We start from the raw sequence: 17,965 nt of genomic DNA on the forward strand, positions 1-17,965 counted from the left end.
GCAGTTGTGCCCAAATCAGTGCCAGGCAGAGCCAAATGCCTCTTTGGAGGAGGTGAAGTGCAGCCTTTCAGATGCTAAGTAGTTATTTGGGATTTCAGTCATTCCCTCTATGGAGGAATTGATGCACCATTGGCTCCAGGAGGATTAACGGTGTTGGCTTTCCTTCTTGCCTTCTGTAAGGGCAGGAAGGGCTGTGGGACTGTCTCAAGCCCACGCCTGCAGGGACAGATAGAAAATTGAATAGGAGACAGATGGAATGGACATTTTGGAGATCTCCAAGGTGGGGAGAAGTCGTTGCTCAGGTTCTCGGTGACTCACAGCCCTCCTGTTAAACAGAGCTTCCAAATTAGCATCTCCACCGAGAAAGCTTTTCCTGAGGCACAGCTGATGTTCCAGGTACAGCAATTTCCTGCTGCTTAATGGAACGGGAGGAGCACTTTACGCTTGGGACACGATGCTTTTCCAGCAATAACTTCTTGTAAGAAATTCTGATGTCATTTTTTTTTTGGTCTGCTTCGTGGATTGGATTAATGGGCAAGGGACACACCCCCCCGGGCGCCGGAGCTGGCTTGCTTTCCTTAATTTGCACTCGAGTCTTTGCCGAACAAAGACGGATTTGTTGAACAAAGCGGGGTCAGTGCTGGGATGAGGAGCCTTGTGCCTCCAGCCTGCTAGCTTGAATTAGGACTCAGCTGTAGCTGGTAAGTCCTGCATCCTGTGGCCTGGATCAGTGCAAACCTCCTGGCCTCAAACCTTGTTCCTGCAGAGCCTGCCACCTTGAGAGCCACCTGGGAGTGCAGTGAACAGCCTCCCCATGCTCCCTCAAAATAGGGGAGGTTTGAGCAGCTGCTGCTGTAGATAAAAAGAGTTCAAGTGCAGTCTTTAGTGGGAAAAATAATGTAAATAACATTTTCATTTAAAGGCAAAACCAATCTGTGAGTAGAGGCTTTTGACAGGGCCAGCTCCTGTGAGAGAGCCGTGGGCTGGCTGCAGGCTCCATTCCTCTGGTGCCCTTCAAGTGGTTTTTTTTCTTCTTCTTCTTTTCAGCTCTTCGAGAACTTCCACTTTGGGGAGGTGCAGCTGGACTCGGTGCGTCTCTCCCAGAGGTTCTCCTCGGATGCCTCTGGCTACTACGCAACATCTGGGCAGCTGTGCTTCTCTTGAGGCAGCCCTGTGTGCGTGATCCTTCAGTGAAAGGTTTTATAGGACGTGAATCTTCAGTGGGAACCTGGGAGCTCCAAGCTGGGATGCCTCATGACTCCTCCAAAGCATGGGAACCATGGAATTTCCCTGCTGCTTTTCCCACTGCCCTCTCCTTGGGGGTTGCCAAGGGTCCTTCCTCCTCCCTTCCCCAAAATGTCACAAAGTTGCCTCTGGTATCTGTGGATTGCTGGTTTTCCAAGAAAACAACTAGAACTGGAGCTTTTGGGGCATCACTGATGTTTAAATGTGGCTTTTTTTTTTTTTTTTCATAAGAAGGAAGTTTGTTCTTAAAATAAGTATTTAAAATCCAGGAGAGCTTCCCGGAGCACGATTTAACGATATTGAGGTCAGGCATTGCTTTGGATCTCCAGCAGCGTGCCTGTGTGATGTAGATCTCCAAATAAATTAATTCCCTTCAAAAGCAAAGTGTTTATCTCCTGTTGCATTGATAGTTTCTGTAATTAAACTTCCAGCACAGCACATAACTATGATAATAAGAAGGCATCGATGGTTAGAGCTCTTTCCAGTGACCGTTTCGGAGCGTGTCAAAAAACATATGCCTTGTAGGTGGTTTCTCCATTAAAAGCAGCACCAAGCTCTTTGATTCCATTGTGAATCCTTCAGAGATCTCAAGACAACGTTGTTTTTTCCTGTAAATTTCCACATTTGGTAAAAATAGCGACACAGGATTTCAATTTGCCCTAGGATGAACACTTTGAAAACTGGAAGGTGCTGGTGCTTGGCTGTTTTATAACAAAACAGGTGCTGCTGCCCATTCTTAGTTGCTTCTGTGGATATGGAATCATGCTGTGTTAGAGGTGGAAAGTGTCTCAGCCAGGTGCTCCAGCAGAACCCACACATCCTAGTGATCATTCCTAAGAGGTCTTCACCCCATTTCTCACCTCCAGAGTGAGCTGGCTGTTTGGCCATGCACAAACAGCAGTGGGAGTCGTTCAGGAATTGGGATTGCTTTTGGTTTTGCCCCCCAATACGTGATGCTGTTTATGTTTCACAGACCAAATTGCCTGTCTGCTTTCAAGCCTGCACATCAGGCAATCAAAATCATCTGTGCTTTTGCTGGGTGCCCTTGCTTGTACCCAGCTACAGCCGCTGGGCTGTTGGTGTCCTTTCCCTCGGCGTCAGAACGCCTTTGTGCTCTCCGAAAGCCGCCTTCCAAACGGTTCCCTCGGGGAGCAGAGCACCAGCACACGCTCACAGGGAGGTGCTGAGAGCACTTAACACCGGTTGCTGTCATCTTTCCGCCAGCCTCAAGAGGTACTTGGAAAATCTCTTTGGAACAGACCCGGGAGCTGCTCACGCAGCCACCAGGAAAGGGGAGATGAACCTTGGGAAGCTTCTGCCTGACGAGTTTTTAACGGCTCTCACCGAGAAGCTGAGGCAAACACGGGTTTTTGACAATTGGAGCGTGCTCCTCCTCTTGCCACTTGTGTAAACATGTCTTAGTGACAATTCTTTAGGAAGCTGGTTGAATTTCGCTGGTAAGCAGCTTACCCCGCTGCTCTAGCCTGGCACAGCAAAATTCATTTCACACCTTCTTCTCCAGGCAGAATTAAGGATTCTGATCTTTTCCCTGTCATCACTGGGGTTTGCTGGCAGTTATCCTTCCCATCCTGAGTGTCCTGGCAGGGAGAAGAGAAGCTGGATGTGTGCTATGGCATCCCCAGCTGAAGCTGTGAAGGAGCTGCAGCTGGGGTGAGTTGTTACTTGTTGCTTACCCTGATTTCCCCTGGCTGAGAAGACGGGAAAATCCAAAAGCAGAACCTTGGGAAAGGGGTGGGATTTTTCCCTGGAGCCCTAAGATGCTGTGCTGGGATGGCTGAGGAATGGGGACCGCAGTGTGAGCATCGCAGGGAGAGGGGGTTGGAGGATGGGAGATGCAGGGATATGGCAGGGATGAGGGGCTGTGGGATTGGGGTGCAGTAGGGTCTGGGAATGCAGGATGGGGTACACAGAGATGTGAAAGGAATGGGAGATGCACGATGGATAGATGGTAAGGATGAGGGATTGTGGGCTGACTGGTGCTGGATGGGGACGTAGCAGGGGATGCAGGATGGGGGATGTGAGATGGGCACCTAGCAGGGACCAGGGATGCTGGATGAAGGATGTAGGACACAGATCTGGCAGGGATGTGGGATGAGAACATTCCGGGGACCAAGAGATGCAGGACATTGGATGTGGGGTGGAGACTGGGTGGGGGCCAAGGATGCAGGATGGAGGATGGAAAATGGAGATGTGATGGGGATGCAGGATGAGGACACGGTGTGGACCAGGGATGAGGGGTGCAGGGTAGGGGTGTGACAGTGGATGCAGGATGGGGGAGGTGGAATGGAGACCGGATAGAGCCCAGGAATGCAGAAGAGAGGATGCGGGAAGGGGGTGTGTCAGGGAATGGAGAACGGGGAATGCAGGATGGGGACGCGGTAGTGCAGGACGAGGACTTCAGGATGGGGGTGTGGCGGGGGATGCGGGATGAGAGACGCGGGACGGGTTCAGGTCAGGGACGGGGGTGCGGGATGGGGACAGAAGCGGGACCGGTGCTGCGGCCGTGCCGTGCCGGCGGCTCCCCCGCCCCGCTGCCGGCGCGCAGGTGCGGCGGGCGCGGCGGAGGCCCCGCCCCGGCCCTCCCGCCGGTGCCGCCCGGTGCCGCCCCGCGGCCGCACTCGCCGGCGGCGCCTCCCCGTGCGCACCGCACCGCTCCGCACCGCGCCCGCTCCCCCCGGCGCTGCGGCAGCATGCGGGGCTGCGGCGGGCGCCGCGCCCTGCTGGCCCTGCTGGCCCTGCTCCTGCCCGCCGCCGCCGCCGGCCCCGGGCCCGCCGCCGGCCCCGCCACCGGCCCCGGGCCCGCCGCGGCGGGGGAGAGCCCCGGCAATTTCATGGAGGACGAGCAGTGGCTCTCGTCCATCTCCCAGTACGGCGGCAGGATCAAGCACTGGAACCGCTTCCGAGACGTGAGTCCGCGCCGGCAGCGGGGCGGGGGAGACGGGACGCGCTGCCGGGCACCGGGAGCCCCCTCCCCGCACTCCCCGCCCCGCCGCTGCGGCTGCCGCAGAGCGACCCTCCCCGGCCCCGGCCCCGGCCCCGGCCCCGGCCCCGGCCCCGGCCCCATCGCGGCGCCCGGGGATGCTCGGCGGTGCCCGCATCCCGCCGCGGCCGTGGGCGGCTGCCGGCCCCGGTACCCGGGGGATGCTCACCGGCTCCGGCAGCGCCGCCGCCTCCCTGCCCGTCGCCAAAGCTGCGTGGCTTATGCCAGTGTCTCCGTGGCCAGGGCTTGATGCCAAACCGACCCTCTCCGGTGAGCGGGGGTGCTGTCCCCTGCGCCCTCTCTCCGTGCCCCACACGGGGGTGCAGGCAGGGCCCGCCCGCCCGTTGCGGGGGCTGCGCCGTGGCCTGAAAGCCTCGGTGCCAGCCCAGCCCATGTCAGGGAACGAGCATCCCCCCGGCTCCCGCTCCCCCGAGCCCCGCGGGGTGTCCCCGGAGCCCCGCGCGGTGCCGCAGCCGCGGCCGGAGCTGCCTCCGCGGGCTGGTGACCCCTGGGGATGTGGGGGACGCGAGGCAGGGAGGATGAGGATGCAGGCACCGCTGGAGGAGCGCCGGCACACCTGGCACAGCGGGCTGAGGATGCTGTCACCCCTTGCGAACAGCCTCGATGGCATTTAGCTCCAGCCTTTAATTTTATGGGGCAGTCGGGGTTTTTCTTGGGCTCGTTTTACACCTCCAGCTCGTGTCCTCCGGGGTGGGGGACATGGTGCTGCAGCCTCATCCCACCTGCGGCAGCCGGGAGGGGAGGGGGCACACCCCGAGCCTCACACCCCCACCCCGAGCCAGCCCCTCTGGTCTTTGTTCAGATGCACACTCGGGTTCACCTTGGCAGCGAGGATGGGATGGATTTGGATGGATGATGGATGGATGGATGGATGGATGGATGGATGGATGGACGGACGGATGGCAGCAAGGGAGATATACTCACCGCAGGGCTGGGCGGGGGGCACCATCCCCGAAATAAAGCAGTTAGGGTGGCAGAGCACGGGTGAGGGTGCAAAGGTGTAAATTCCTCCCCCTGGAGATCCCTGCCCGCAACACCCCCGCTGGCCAACGCCAGCACTGGGCAGCTGGGACCTGGGATGGCTGCGGGTGCTCGAGGGGAGCACTTGTGGACGTGCACTGAGCATCCCCGGGGGTTCAGGGCCGAGGGATCCCCATCCCCGGGCGCTGGCAGCACACGTGGGGCCCACCCTGCTGCCGAGCTGGGGGGGCTGCAGCCCTGCTGGCTGTTAGCTTGGATTAATAAGCAAATCCATGGATTTGTGGGGTTTTCGACTGAGCAGCACCGCTGGGGGGATGCACGGGGAGGAGGCCGGCGGCCGCAGGGAGCTGTCGGGCGCCGCAGTGTTACCAATCACGGCACGGGAACGCGGCTATCGATTGCGGTGCAAACACGGCCGTGCTGGAGCGAGACATCCCCTCCAGAGCTGCCTCCCGTGCCGCTGCTTCCAGCTGCCATCCCAGACCCTGCCCACCTTCCCCGGGGCGGCAGGGATGCTCCTGCTTTACCGCAAAGCCCACCCCGGAGCATCCCGTGGGGAGGGGGATGCTGCCTGCCGGGAGGGTTGGAGTCCCTGCTACTCCCCCACACCCCCGCGATGCTTTCGGGGCCCTGTGGCAGCAGTTCTGCCTCCCCAGACAGCGACATCCATCTTGGCCCACTCCTTCTGGGCTCACGATTGAAGAATCGGGGTGGGATCCCCTGAGGTCCTCACTGGGCTCCCAAGTGAGGCATGGGATCATCCTCCACCCGATGCCATTTCGGCTTTCCCAGCTGGCTGGTGGGGGAAGGCTTTATCCTGTGAAAAAGCTCTCCAGGATTACAGGTCTAGAGCCAGAGAAGGGTGAGCACGTTGGTGGTCGGTGCCAGTGATACCCAGGGCTGGTGGCGAGAGCTTTGGGCACCGGCAGGTCGGGGTGCCCTGTCGCTGTGGCTTGGGGCACAGCAGGAGCAGCGCTTTGGGCTGTCCCAGAGCTCACGGTGGGCGCTCTCTCTCTCTCTTTTCTCGGTGCCGGCTGGGCCATCTCGCTGCCGTGCTGCCAGGAGGTGGAGGTGAGCCTCGAGGGGCTGCCGAGGGGGTGACACGCCGCTTGTGGGGGGGAGGCTGCCCCCCGTCCCTGCCTCCCGCTCTGGGGGTGCCCAGGGGGGTGTGAGCAGCGGGAGCCTCTCCGGGCCGGTGGCTCCGAGCCGGGTGATGGCACGCCTGGCCCGGTGTCGCCTCCCAAGCCACCGGCGCTCACGCGGGCTCTTCCCCAATTCGCAGGATGACTACATCAAGAGCTGGGAGGACAACCAGCCCGGGGATGAAGGTACCGCTGAGATGGGTTCGGGATGAGGCACGGTGGGCTCGGTGCCAGCCAGTATGACGGGGGTGGGGGGGCTGCACCCTCTGCTCGCACCCCCCGGGCTTTTCCCTTCGGGCTGGGAGCGCTGGTGGGGTCGGGGCGAGCCGTGCAGCAGCAGCTGGTGCCGAGGCGGCTGCCCAGCTGCGGCCTGAATGGCGCTTTGTGCCGGGTCGGCTGCCGGCCAGCGCTGCCGGGGCTCCCCTGGGGCGTCCCCGCCTGCCCCAGTCCCCCCTCTGTCCCCCCAGCCCTGGACACCACCAAGGACCCCTGCCAGAAGGTGAAGTGCAGCCGGCACAAGGTGTGCGTGGCGCAGGGCTACCAGCGCGCCATGTGCATCAGCCGCAAGAAGCTGGAGCACAGGTACGAGCTCGGCGGCTCCGGGGCCGGCAGGAGGAAGGGGGGAGCCGGGGCGGGGGGCTCAGCATCCTCTCGCCCCGTGCAGGATCAAGCCGCTGGGCCCCAAGGCGCACGGGGGCTGCAAGCCCTGCCACGCCGCCCCGGTGGCCGCCGTCTGCGGCTCCGACGGCCACACCTACAGCTCGGCGGTAAGGACAGCGGCGGCAGCCGCGGGGACGGGGCCCCGTGGCCCGTGTCCCCCCGCCGACGTCCCGCTGCCGCCCCGCAGTGCAAGCTGGAGCAGCAGGCGTGCCTGGCCAGCAAGCAGCTGACTGTGCGCTGCGAGGGGCAGTGCCCCTGCCCGACCCCGCATAGCCCCGCCGGCGACACCAAACAAGGTGAGTGGGGTGCGGGACACCGGGGGACTGTCCCCGAGCTCTGCCCGGCCTGACGCTGCCCCGCTGGACCCCTCCAGAACTGTGCACCGGGCAGGATCTGGCCGACCTGGGTGACCGCCTGCGCGACTGGTTCCAGCTGCTGCGTGAGAACGCCAAGCAGAACGGCTCCGGGGGGCTCCCCGCCAGCCCCACCACCGGTACGTGTGTCCCCAGCGCAGGGAGGGGACCTGGGGTGATGTCCCTGCGGGAGCCCCACGGGCTTCATCCTGCCCTGCAGCGCTGGAGAGGAGCGTGGCGGCCACCTGCAAGGAGGCGGTGGGGTGGATGTTTGCCCGGCTGGACACCAGCGGGGATCTCTTCCTGGAGGCGGCCGAGCTGGCCGCCATCAACCTGGACAAGTACGAGGTGTGCATCCGCGCCTTCTTCAACTCCTGCGACACCTCCAGGGACGGCCGAGTCTCCGCTCCCGAGTGGTGCTTCTGCTTCTGGAGGGAAAGTGCGTCGGGGCAGGGGGGAGACGGTGCTGTGGGGCCGGGGGCTGGACACCTCGGGGTCAGGAGGATGCACGCCACGGACCGGGGAATGCACGCTGTGGGACTGGGATTGGGATTGTACATCATGGGGGATCCGTGCTGTGGGACTGGGGGATGGGGGATGTTCATCCTGGGATTGGAGTGGGGATGTACATCACGGGGTCATAAGGAACCCACACTGTGGGTTAGCGTGTGTGGGGGAGGGATGTACATCACGGGGGAGATTCCGTCATGGGGATTATGTCATGTGGGTTTGGGGTGCCTGTGGGATGTTTGCCTTAAGGGGAGAGGTGCACCAGGGGGTTTGGGGTGCAGGGAGGAGTGCTGTGGGTCACGGGGAAGCACATCTTGGGTCAAGGGAGACGCACAGCATGGGGCATGGGGGATACACACGATGGAGCTGGGAGGATGCAGTCCCTGGGCAGGGGTGGGGACACACCGTGGGGAATGCAGGCTGTGGGGTCTGGGGGGGATGCACTCCCTGGGCAGGGGTGGGGACACACCGTGGGGAATGCAGGCTGTGGGGTCTGGGGGGGATGCACTCCCTGGTGCTGTGGAGTTCTGGGGGATGCACACCACCACGGGGATGAATGCCCTGGGTTTGGGGGTGCACACTGTGTGGGGTGAGAGGTTCCCCGCCATGGGGGGGCCGCATGCCCACCCTAAGAGCGGCGTGTGGCGTTGCTGCAGAGCCGCCCTGTCTCAGGGAGCTGGAGAAGATCCAGATCCAAGAAGCAACCAAAAAAAAGCTGGGTGAGTGGGGCATCCCAGGGCCCTTTCCCCCCGCAGTGCCGGGCCGGGATGAGGACGGGGAGCGCCCGGGGGAGCTTTGGCACTGCACGTCTTCGTGGGGGGGTGGGGGGCCATGGCTTCCCCTGCAGGCACCTTCATCCCCAGCTGCGATGAGGATGGCTACTACCGGCGGGCACAGTGCGAGCCGGGCGGTGGCGAGTGCTGGTGCGTGGACCAGCACGGGGCCGAGCTGACGGGCACCCGCGGCCACGGCAGCCCCGACTGCGGTGAGAGCTGCGGGGAGCGCCCGCCTGGGGACGGCGCGGTGACCCCGGCACCGGCCCTGAACCTCCGCCGCTCGCCCCCGCAGATGAAGCGACGGGGTTTTCCGGCGACTTCGGGAGCAGCGTGGGCTGGGAGGACGAGGAGGAGAAGGAGCCGGAGGAAGCGGGCGAGGAAGGCGAGGAAGAGGAGGGCGAAGCGGGCGAGGGCGACGACGGCGGCTACATCTGGTAGAGGAGCAGGAGAGCCCGGTGGGCGGCACGGCCGGGAGGCAGCCCCCCAGCTGGGGGTCCCCGTGAGCCCCCCGCTGCCGGTGCGGCATAGGGTGGGTGCTCCCCCCTCCGGTCCCGTGTGGGATGGGGCAATGGGGCGCTCGCCCGGGGAGGGGGCGAGCGGGGCGTGGGGGGCCGCTCTTGTGCAAATTTGAGCTTTTTTCTTTTTTTTTTTTTTTTTTTTTTTTTTTTGGGTAGAGCCTTGTAGGCCTAGTGTGCTGCTGCGTGGTCTTCAACCGGGCAAATGGCGCTAATAAAAGTGGGAAAAAAAAAAAACAAAAGAAAAAAAAAAACCAAACCCCAAATCAACAAACCCCCTTATAGATAAGCTGCCCCTCCTCTTCCTCCCCGCATCCCCCCTCATGTTGTGCTTGCGTGGCTGCCCCGGCCCCCGGCGTTGTGTAGCGGCTGTGAAATAAATACCCCGTGCTGTGTCAAACACTCGCCCGCCCGTTCCTCCCCCTGGCACTCCCCGTGGCCCCCCTGCACCCAGCGGCCCTGCAGGGGTGTCCTGGGGAGGGGGTGGTGCTGCTGCTGGGCTGGGCTGTGGGTGGGGGTAGGAGTGCCCCCCTGCCGGTGCCCTGGCTTTGGTTCCTGCACTCGCCTGCCAAGAAGCTGGAACTGGACTCCCTCCCCAGGGATATGTCCCCTCCCCAGCTCCTGACCCTCTCCAGGACCCCAAACTAATCCCCTTTCCACAGGGTCTGGAGCAGTAGAAGGACTCAGAACTGCCCTCCCTGCCCGTGCTTTACCCCAACCCCAAACGAGACCCCAATCCTATCCCTGACCCAGAATATCCCTTACAGGGCCTGCCTGCTCCCCACTGACCCAGAATATCCCTTACAGGGCCTGCCTGCTCCCCACTGACCCAGAATATCCCTTACAGGGCCTGCCTGCTCCCCACAACCCAACCCATGCCCTAGTGAGGGCCTCCACCACACCCCGTGCAGCCACTCAGCACCACGGAACACCAGGGCCTCAACTCACAGCATTTATGGCCCCAGGGAGAAAACAAAACAATAATACAGACCCCAAACCTCCCCAGTTTGGGGCCGTCAGCAGCTGTCAAAGGCACTGTGCCATACCCCCTGCCCCAGGGTGAGGAGTCCAGGTGCTTGGGTCCCCACAGCACCGGGGCTGAAGAGGGGGTGTGGCAGCTCCATCCGCAGCACCTCGGTCCCTGGTACCTCGGTCCCTGGTACCTCGGTCCCTGGCACACGCCCCCCCACCTGGGGGGGCTCAGAGCTTGCTGGGGGGTCCCGGCCGCTGCTGGAGCTGCCAAGTCGCCCGCACCCCCTCGGCCACCCGGTTGAGCCCAGCGAAGGCCTGGGGGTCGCCGGTGCGGCGGTAGCCCGCGATGAGGGGCTGCAGGACGGTGATGGGGATGCAGAAGTTGAGGTGGGGGTAGGTGGCCCCCGCACCGGTGTCCCGCGTGTTGCTGGCCACGATGCCTGGCGGGGAGGGAGCGATGCCCACGTCACTGGGACCGGCCGGGGGACACCCATGGGACCCACAATTACCGCCGGGGAGGGAGAGCCCTGGCTCACCCATGAGGCATCCGCTGCGGGAGGACACGAGGGGGCCGCCGCTGGAGCCCCCGTGGACAGCACAGGTGGTTTGCAGCATGACAGGGCGCCCGGCCACCGCCACCACGGCCGAGAGGACCCCGGCTGTCACCGAGGGGCCGCACGCCGGTCCCAAAGCCCCGTAGCCCACCACGCTCACCTCTTCTCCTGGGATGGGAGAGGCGGGAGGTGGGTGCAAGGGGGCGAGGCAGCCCCTACCCCACCCCCCGCGTCCCGCCATTGCTTACCGGGGACGAAGGTGTCGGCCAGGCACGGCGGGACAAAGCCGGGCACGCTCTCCTCCAGCTCCACCACGGCCACGTCGAAGGGGGACGACTCCTCGGTGGCAAACACCACACGTCCCCTGAGCACGGCGGCATCCCTGAGGACACGGTTAACGAGATGTCAAACACAGAGGACACGCGGGGCGGGGGGATTAAGGTGGGAGGGTGGGGCACAACCGCACTCACTGGCCGGGGCCCGCTGCCGCCGTCACATGGAGCGGGGTCCTGGCCTCCACGACGTGCCGGCAGGTGAGGAGCATCCTCGGGGCCAGCAGCACCCCGGAGCCCCAGGTCGCCCCGCACTCCACCAGCGCCGTCCAGCCCAGGGGGTCCTGCCCGCTGCTCGCCGGCACCGCGGCCACCCACGCCGGCAGCGGCGGCACCACGATGCCGGCTTCGCCCAGGACAGCGGCGCTGCTGCGCAGGATGGCGGCGAGCGAGCAGAGCAGCGTCAGCCCGACCCACTCGGCGCCCTTCCAGCAGAAGGAGGCGGCGATCACGGCCACCACGCGGGGCCCGTCGGGCGAGGGCACGAAGGCGGCGCCGCCCTCGGTGCCGGGCAGGCAGCGGGCATCGGTGAGCACCAGGGCGTTCTCCTCGCCCGCCAGGTTGCTGACCACCCCCCGGCTCAGCGTGTTGAGGAAGAGCTCGGGGCACAGGTCTCCGAAGGGGGAGCCGCAGGCCAGCAGCGCCTGCCCCTTGCGCAGGCAGCCGGCGCTGGCCCGCGCCGCCCAGCCGCCCTCGGCCGCGTCCAGCCCGGGCACCCGCAGCCAGGCGAACCAGGGCAGCGCCCGCGGCTCGGTGCCCTCCTCCTCCTGGGCCCCGAACCGCCACCGCTCCGCCCGCCCGAGGCCGCGCTCCAGCGCCCGCCGGAACGCCGCGCACGGCACCAGCGCCAGCAGCCGCGCATCGAGCTCCCGCAGCCCGCCGGCCTCGGCGCCCAGCACCACGCTGAGGCAAGGGCACGGCCGCAGCGCGGCGGGCGGCAGCGCGGCGGGCCGTGCCCAGGCGGCGGAGCCGGCGCGCAGGAACGGGGCGAAGACGGCGGCGTGGCAGAGCACCAGCGCGGGGCGGCGGCACAGCACCAGCCCGCTGCAGCCGCCATTGCCGCCGCCCGCGCCCCTCACCCGCACCGCGCAGCACGGCGGCGCCGCCGCCATCGCCGCCGCCGCGCCCCGCCCACGGGCCCGCCCCGCGCGCCCATTGGCTGGGGGCGCCCCCCGCGCCCTCCCCATTGGCTGGGGCGGGGCGCGCACGTGGCGGACACGCCCCCGAGGGGCCCTCACGGGGGGTGCGCGGCCCCCGGGCCGGCCCGCTGCCCCCTTCAGGGATCCCTCGTTCGGAGCCGTCCCTCGGCCCCCGCTTCCCGGGCAGAATCGCGCCCACCGCCGCTCTCGGTCCCAGCGCCAGCCCTCAGTCGGCACAAGCCCCCACTTCCCCGGTACCCTCGCCCCGGACAGCCCACGGCCACGCTCGCTTCACCCGCAGCACAAACGAGTACCCAACCTTTACTTCCAACAGAGGCACCCGGACTGGTAAAATCCCTCTGGGAGAGCTAAAATCCCCCTGAACACCGGGAGTCAGAGCCGAAGCCCCAGCTCCCCCTTTCCCCCCCCAGCCCCTTCCCGGCTGTCTGGGGCTCGCTGTGGTTTCCTTACAGCAGGAGCAAAGGCCCTGCAAGCCATGAGCCCTCCCGGTTGCCAGCCCAGAGACAGGCGGCTCTTCCACCCTACCTCGGTTTCCCTCACCGGCTGCACCACGCAGGCCACAGAACCATGGAACCATTGAATATCCTGAGATGGAAGCGACGGGGATTGAGTCCAGCTCCTGGCCCTGCACAGGACAGCCCCAAGAATCCCACCCTGTGCCTGAGAATGGCATCCAAATGCTTCTGGAACTCTGTGGCTGGTGTTCTGATGGCCCCAAGGCCCAGCAAACACCAAGCCAGACTGAGGCTCGTTGCCCCTTCAGAGGAGAACAACATGTTTTTATTGAACTGAAAATGAGTGCCAGACAGCAATGAAACTTCAGACAAAAAAAAAAAAAAAATGTCCGTTGAGAGTATAAAAGAAACCGGTTTAGTCTACATTAATCACCTCATGATATGCAAATGTCAAACACTTCCATGCTACAACAACCGAAACAGCTCCGTGGTTCTTACTGCGATGGCGTGGCCAGAGAATCCTCAATGGAGGGTCTGGCCTGAGGGAGAACCAGGCAGCCCCTTCCCACTGGACACCACCCCCAACACCTGCAGCAGGTGCTCCTCCCCAACTAGGAAAAAAAAAAAATAATAAAAATAATCCCTGTAAACTAAAGAAGCTGGGATTGCACACCTCAGTCCCAACGGCACCTCGCCGTCGTCGGTCAGTGTGACACAGCACAGCCACCCTACAGCTCAGTTAAGCCCAAATGCTATGTTTATTGAGGACTTCTAATATCGTGATACCTTGGTTCAGTAATTTGTGAAATACCTAAATACCGTTAAATATATTTTTAAAAAACCCTAAACCAGACTCTGGACTAAACAAGATGAACTTTAAACTAAAAAGTTAGAAGGGACGCCATTTACATTAACACTTTCTTTAAAAAATATAATTGCTTTTTCCTTTTCTGTTTTTTGTTTGTTTGTTTGTTTTGAAGTCAATTAACCACAGTGGTGAGACGTGCTCTCTTTTTCAGCTGTTACACTGCAGCGTGCAGAGTTTGGCCTTCCCAGACTGGAGCAGCCCCGCTGTCACCGAACTGGCAGGGACAACTCAGGAACGGCGCTGCCTCCCCGCCGCGTGGAAAAGAGTGGTGTCACCACTGTGCCATAAGGGCAGCCGGAAAACCAGGAGTCTCTTGGACAATGCCAGTATGCACTTGGAAAGCCTTCCATGTTCTAATAGAAAAGTCCATAGGAAGCTGTGAACAGGATCAGTCCAGAGGAGTAAAACTCTCGTGTCCGTGCCAGCATCAGTCAATGTACTGCGATAGCCAGCGGAAGCCCTCACCGTAGCCTTGCCTCTTGAGCACGCTGCACATGAACACCTCCATGGGGCGAGCATTCAGGTCCTTCAGTGGCACATTTCCCTGGGGAAATCCAAACAGGAGTCACATCTGCACCCCTGGTGCCCTCAGGGGAGCCACAGCCATCAGGGGAGCTCCTCTCGCAGGCCCCTGTGTGTGAGGACTGCATTTTGGACAATCCCAGCAGCCTCAAAACTTGCCCAAGGGCATCACCAGAGTTTTGGGTTACAAGGGACCTTAAAGATGACCTCACTGCACCCCATTGCCAGGTCCCACTATCCCAGGTTGCTCCAAGCCCCGTCCGACCTGGCCTTGAACACTTCCAGGGATGGGGCAGCCACAGCTTCTCTGGGCACCCTGTGCCAGGCACTCAGCAACCTCAAAGGGAAGAACCTCTTTCCAGTTTCCCACGTGAACCTGCCCTCTGGCAGTAGGAAGCCAGTCCCTCTTGTACCACCACTCCATGGCTTTTAAACAGTCTCCCTCTTGTAGGCTCCCTTCAGGCACATCATCTTTATTATTACTGATTGACCTTGGCCAATTAGTGGACAAATTCCCTCGATCTGCAAGGAAGCTGGCAAGCTCTCCCCTGCCCGTGACAATCCCAGATTTGGATGCCTCCCTACCTTTCCTGTGGTCTGTCCATAGAGCCCAAAGATCTCCCTCAGTTTCTCCTCGCTGATGGCCTCTGGTCTGTCGATTTTGTTTCCCAAGATAAGGATTGGCACGTTGGATATTGTCTCGTCTGTCATTAACGCCTGCGTGCAAGAACCAACAAGAGTTGAGCAGAGAGGTGGAAAAAGGAGTTGTTGCCTGAAGAAAATGGTTTTGCTTAAGCTCTCTGAACAACAAAGGCTCGTTTTTGTGGCTTCCATACTCCTGTGGAAGACTCACAGGATCACTGAGGCTGGAAAATCCCTCCCAGCCCATGGAGTCCAAGCTGTGCCTCATCCCCACCTTGTCCCCAGCCCAGAGCACTGAGTGCCACGTCCAGCCCTTCCCTGGACACCTCCAGGCATGGGGACTCCAAAGCTCCCTGGGCAGCCCCTGCCAAGGCCTGAGCTCCCTTGCCATGGAGAAATTCCTCCTGGTGTCCAACCTGAGCCTCCCCTGAACTCAGGTGCCCGTGGTCAACCCAGAGTAAAGACATCCAGGCTCCTCCACCTCTGGCAGAGAGGGCTGTTATTTATAATTGAGCTGATGAGAGGTCTTGAGAAGGGAAAGAAGAGAAGTGTATTTACATTAAGCTCAACTTTGGATTCCATAAGCCGTGAGTGATCTGCACAGTCCACCAGGAAGACGATCCCATTGATGGCAGGCAGGTAGTTTTTCCAAACGCGGCGAGCTGGAAAACACAAAGGACAAACGTGGCCCTGTGAAATCTCCACACAGGAGATTCTCCACCAAACCTCAGCAACCATGGCTGCCTTTTTAGCCAGGGTGTCTCCCTTCCAATATTTTAGTGCATAAAAGGGCAAAACCCCCTGTGTTTAAAACTTCTAGAAAGAGCAGAATTAAAAATTCATCAATTATTCAAACTAAATTATATCGGAGTTTTCCACAGCTAAAAATACTTCAGGCAGCAGAGCATGAACTGGCAGCATTTCCTCCCAAGGAATCCTACAGCCAGGAGGTCGCTTCCACGTGTCGTTCCATAAATAAATCCAGGCAATAAATAATTAGGCCCAGCTAATTGCTGACGCTCGTCAGGATCAATCTTTGCTCATTTCTTCCTTACCTTGTTCATGTCCACCCAGATCAAAAGTCGTGAAGGTCATTCCAGCAATCGTCAGCTCCTCTGATGCTGAAATGGGAAACAGACTGGGATTCAGGAAAACAAGGAAGTTGTGATGGACAGAATTTCTCAGGCATTCATGCTGGCATCACACACTATCCTCCAATAAGGAATTCCCTCAACTTCCTGTGGAATTCTGAAACAAATCATGAGCAGCACTTCCCACTGAAGCTTTTTAACCTGCAATTATTATCCCTTATTATGCTTTCCATTAGGAAAATCTTCCCCTTCTATTAATTGAGCCACACCAATTGGGCATTTCTAGAGAGGAAAACACAGATCCACTTCAGCTTTGGGAACCACAGTGCAGCTGCAACCACAGCTCAGGTTTCAAGATCCTCAAATCCCCCAGGCAGAACTGCCACCAAGGTGTCCTCCTGCACCGTGTACCCAAAATTCCAGAGGAAAAACCACACCAGGAGGCTTTTCCCAGGGAGACTTACTGGGATGTAGCGTGGGGACGTGCTGACCCAGCCTGTCATCTTTGAGCATGTGCAGCAGAGTGGTTTTCCCTGCGTTATCCAACCCCAGGAACACCAGCTTTCCAGACTTCTTGTACAAACCTGCGAGGAGAAGGAACAAAGCAAGAGGAAAACTCCAGCGGGCTCATCCGGAGCCGGAACGCCGCGCTGCCGCCGCTGTTTTTTTGGGGAAGCCCTTTCCCAGAGCTCTGCTGCCACCTGTACACATTTCCAGCATGGACATGGGGCAGCAGGGAAAACACACACAGCTCCAACAGGTTTTTTCCAAGGCATGTTTACAGCAATGGACATTTCCTAAGCTAGCGTTTCTCCTGAGTATTCCATTCCTTCCTCCAGTCCATCCTCACGTGCAGAAGATTATTATGGATCAATCTGTCTCCCCTGTGAATGATGTGAAAACTGAACAAACTCGTAAAAGACAGCAGCGAGTCTTCCAGGAAAAAGTGCAAAGCAGGGAACAGCGCGTTGTTTTCTTGGCATAAACTGATTTTTTTTGTCCTGTCTGCCACGGGAAAGCTCCCAAAGGTTTCCAACGGGACTTTTCCTCACCCCGTGCCTCTCACCCTCCTTTCAAGAGATGATCAGGAGAATGGGCACCCCATCCTCCAGCAAGGAGTTCCACTGGAATCCAGGACTCTGGAAGGAGGATGAGGAGGATGGGGTTCCCTCCCTGGCCAGGCAGCACCTCTGTCTGGGGCTGGACAGGCCCTGGGTGCCAGCCCAGCTGCTCTCAGGCTTCTAAAGGGCAAGAGAAACACCTGAGTGGGAGCCCAACGCCTCCAAATACTCTCAAAGTTCCTCTGCACCCGAGTAAAAGCCCCTTTATCGAAACGCAGCCTCCTCACCAGACTTTGCACTGCTGCACACCACCTTAATCCCCGAGTTTTATGGGATACTGGCAATGGGAGAAGCCAAAGCGACCCAGAGGGGGCTGCCAGGGGCTGCTGAGGCACGGAGGGAGCCGCGGCATTACCTAGGAACTGCAAGACGCTGCTGAAGCCGTTGTAGAGCCATTCGAAGATGAACGACATCTCTGGAAATAAAAAGCCTGCGGGGGACAAAACCCAAACCCCGAATTACGGAGCGTCGGTGCTAAAAGGGAGCGGCGCTCAGGGGGTCCGGGAAGGGGGGATCGGGGGTCTCGGGGACGGGGGCAGCGGAGGCGAAGGGGGCCGGGGGTGAGAGGAGACAGGGGATGAGGGGCCGCGGGGCTGAGGGGGACCGGCCTCAAGGGCGGGCGGCGAGGCCTGGCCCCCGCCCCGCCCCCGCTTTGCCTGCGTGTCACCCCCCGCGCCGCCGCCGCCCCTCGTCCGGTCCTGCCAGGCGCCCGCCGCCCCGCCGAGCATCCCGCCGGGCCCGGCCGGTCCACGCGGCCACCCCCGCCGCTCACCCCCGGCTGCCCCCGGGCCGCCGCCGCCACCGAGTCCCGTCCGCGGCCGCCGCCAGCGCCCCGCCGGAAACGCGTCAGCGCGCGCCCCGCCCGCTTCCGGCCCCGCTGGCCCCGCGCGGCGCCGGGAGGCCGCGGGTTCGAGACCCGGCCGCGCTCCGCGGGAACACGGGTTCGAGACCGCCCCCTGCCTTGGGAGGGACGTGGCCCTGAGCTACCCCGAAAAGCCCCCATCACTGACGCTGAGGGCCGGGGGAGAGGACACGGTCTCAAGC

General features: G+C 61.4%; 4 protein-coding genes across 14 annotated transcripts in view; 2 read left to right on the plus strand and 2 right to left on the minus strand.

Moving 5' to 3' along the window:
- ASCC1 (activating signal cointegrator 1 complex subunit 1) overlaps positions 1 to 1,629 on the plus strand; it is a 34,256-nt gene extending 32,627 nt beyond the window's left edge. For all 11 annotated transcript variants that reach the window (XM_023930092.2, XM_023930095.2, XM_086899988.1 and 8 more), the window contains one exon: positions 1,048 to 1,629. In XM_023930092.2, coding sequence (XP_023785860.1) covers positions 1,048 to 1,164 — 117 coding nt within the window. In that variant the 3' untranslated portion in view covers positions 1,165 to 1,629. The remainder of the gene's footprint in view (positions 1 to 1,047) is intronic.
- Positions 1,630 to 3,941: 2,312 nt separating this feature from the next.
- Positions 3,942 to 9,424, plus strand: SPOCK2 (SPARC (osteonectin), cwcv and kazal like domains proteoglycan 2). Its single transcript, XM_086900002.1, has 12 exons — positions 3,942 to 4,172; positions 6,311 to 6,319; positions 6,531 to 6,576; positions 6,858 to 6,972; positions 7,055 to 7,157; positions 7,238 to 7,346; positions 7,424 to 7,543; positions 7,624 to 7,842; positions 8,570 to 8,632; positions 8,761 to 8,898; positions 8,982 to 9,218; positions 9,364 to 9,424. Exons 1-11 carry the CDS (start codon positions 3,957 to 3,959, stop codon positions 9,125 to 9,127), a joined length of 1,284 nt encoding a protein of 427 aa, XP_086756128.1. The 5' UTR covers positions 3,942 to 3,956; the 3' UTR covers positions 9,128 to 9,218; positions 9,364 to 9,424.
- Positions 9,425 to 10,143: 719 nt separating this feature from the next.
- TYSND1 (trypsin like peroxisomal matrix peptidase 1) lies at positions 10,144 to 12,174 on the minus strand. Its single transcript, XM_086899981.1, has 4 exons — positions 11,201 to 12,174; positions 10,979 to 11,112; positions 10,713 to 10,898; positions 10,144 to 10,616 (listed from the first exon to the last, which is right to left on the minus strand). The coding sequence occupies exons 1-4, from the start codon at positions 12,172 to 12,174 to the stop codon at positions 10,405 to 10,407; spliced, it is 1,506 nt and encodes a 501-aa protein (XP_086756107.1). The 3' UTR covers positions 10,144 to 10,404.
- Positions 12,175 to 12,973: 799 nt separating this feature from the next.
- On the minus strand, positions 12,974 to 17,731 carry SAR1A (secretion associated Ras related GTPase 1A). Its single transcript, XM_086900003.1, has 7 exons — positions 17,694 to 17,731; positions 17,277 to 17,351; positions 16,265 to 16,384; positions 15,765 to 15,830; positions 15,268 to 15,371; positions 14,653 to 14,784; positions 12,974 to 14,089 (listed from the first exon to the last, which is right to left on the minus strand). The coding sequence occupies exons 2-7, from the start codon at positions 17,332 to 17,334 to the stop codon at positions 13,973 to 13,975; spliced, it is 597 nt and encodes a 198-aa protein (XP_086756129.1). The 5' UTR covers positions 17,335 to 17,351; positions 17,694 to 17,731; the 3' UTR covers positions 12,974 to 13,972.
- Between the last annotated feature and the right edge of the window lie 234 nt (positions 17,732 to 17,965).

Source organism: Cyanistes caeruleus, chromosome 8 (assembly GCF_971803275.1).
Source record: "Cyanistes caeruleus chromosome 8, bCyaCae1.hap1.1, whole genome shotgun sequence".
NCBI lineage: Eukaryota > Metazoa > Chordata > Aves > Passeriformes > Paridae > Cyanistes > Cyanistes caeruleus.

Bases quoted from the DNA above. Each gene is read 5' to 3' on its own strand.
- SPOCK2 (XM_086900002.1), top strand. From the start codon at position 3,957: ATGCGGGGCTGCGGCGGGCGCCGCGCCCTGCTGGCCCTGCTGGCCCTG. The intron at 7,843-8,569 runs GTGCGTCGGGGC...GCGTTGCTGCAG, and splicing joins CTTCTGCTTCTGGAGGGAAA to AGCCGCCCTGTCTCAGGGAG. The intron at 8,633-8,760 runs GTGAGTGGGGCA...CTTCCCCTGCAG, and splicing joins AGCAACCAAAAAAAAGCTGG to GCACCTTCATCCCCAGCTGC.
- TYSND1 (XM_086899981.1), bottom strand. From the start codon at position 12,174: ATGGCGGCGGCGCCGCCGTGCTGCGCGGTGCGGGTGAGGGGCGCGGGC. The intron at 10,899-10,978 runs GTAAGCAATGGC...CTCCCATCCCAG, and splicing joins GGCCGACACCTTCGTCCCCG to GAGAAGAGGTGAGCGTGGTG. The intron at 10,617-10,712 runs GTGAGCCAGGGC...CCTCCCCGCCAG, and splicing joins CCGCAGCGGATGCCTCATGG to GCATCGTGGCCAGCAACACG.
- SAR1A (XM_086900003.1), bottom strand. From the start codon at position 17,334: ATGTCGTTCATCTTCGAATGGCTCTACAACGGCTTCAGCAGCGTCTTG. The intron at 14,785-15,267 runs GTAAATACACTT...TCTTGCACGCAG, and splicing joins AATCCAAAGTTGAGCTTAAT to GCGTTAATGACAGACGAGAC. The intron at 14,090-14,652 runs GTAGGGAGGCAT...GGATTTCCCCAG, and splicing joins ATGGACAGACCACAGGAAAG to GGAAATGTGCCACTGAAGGA.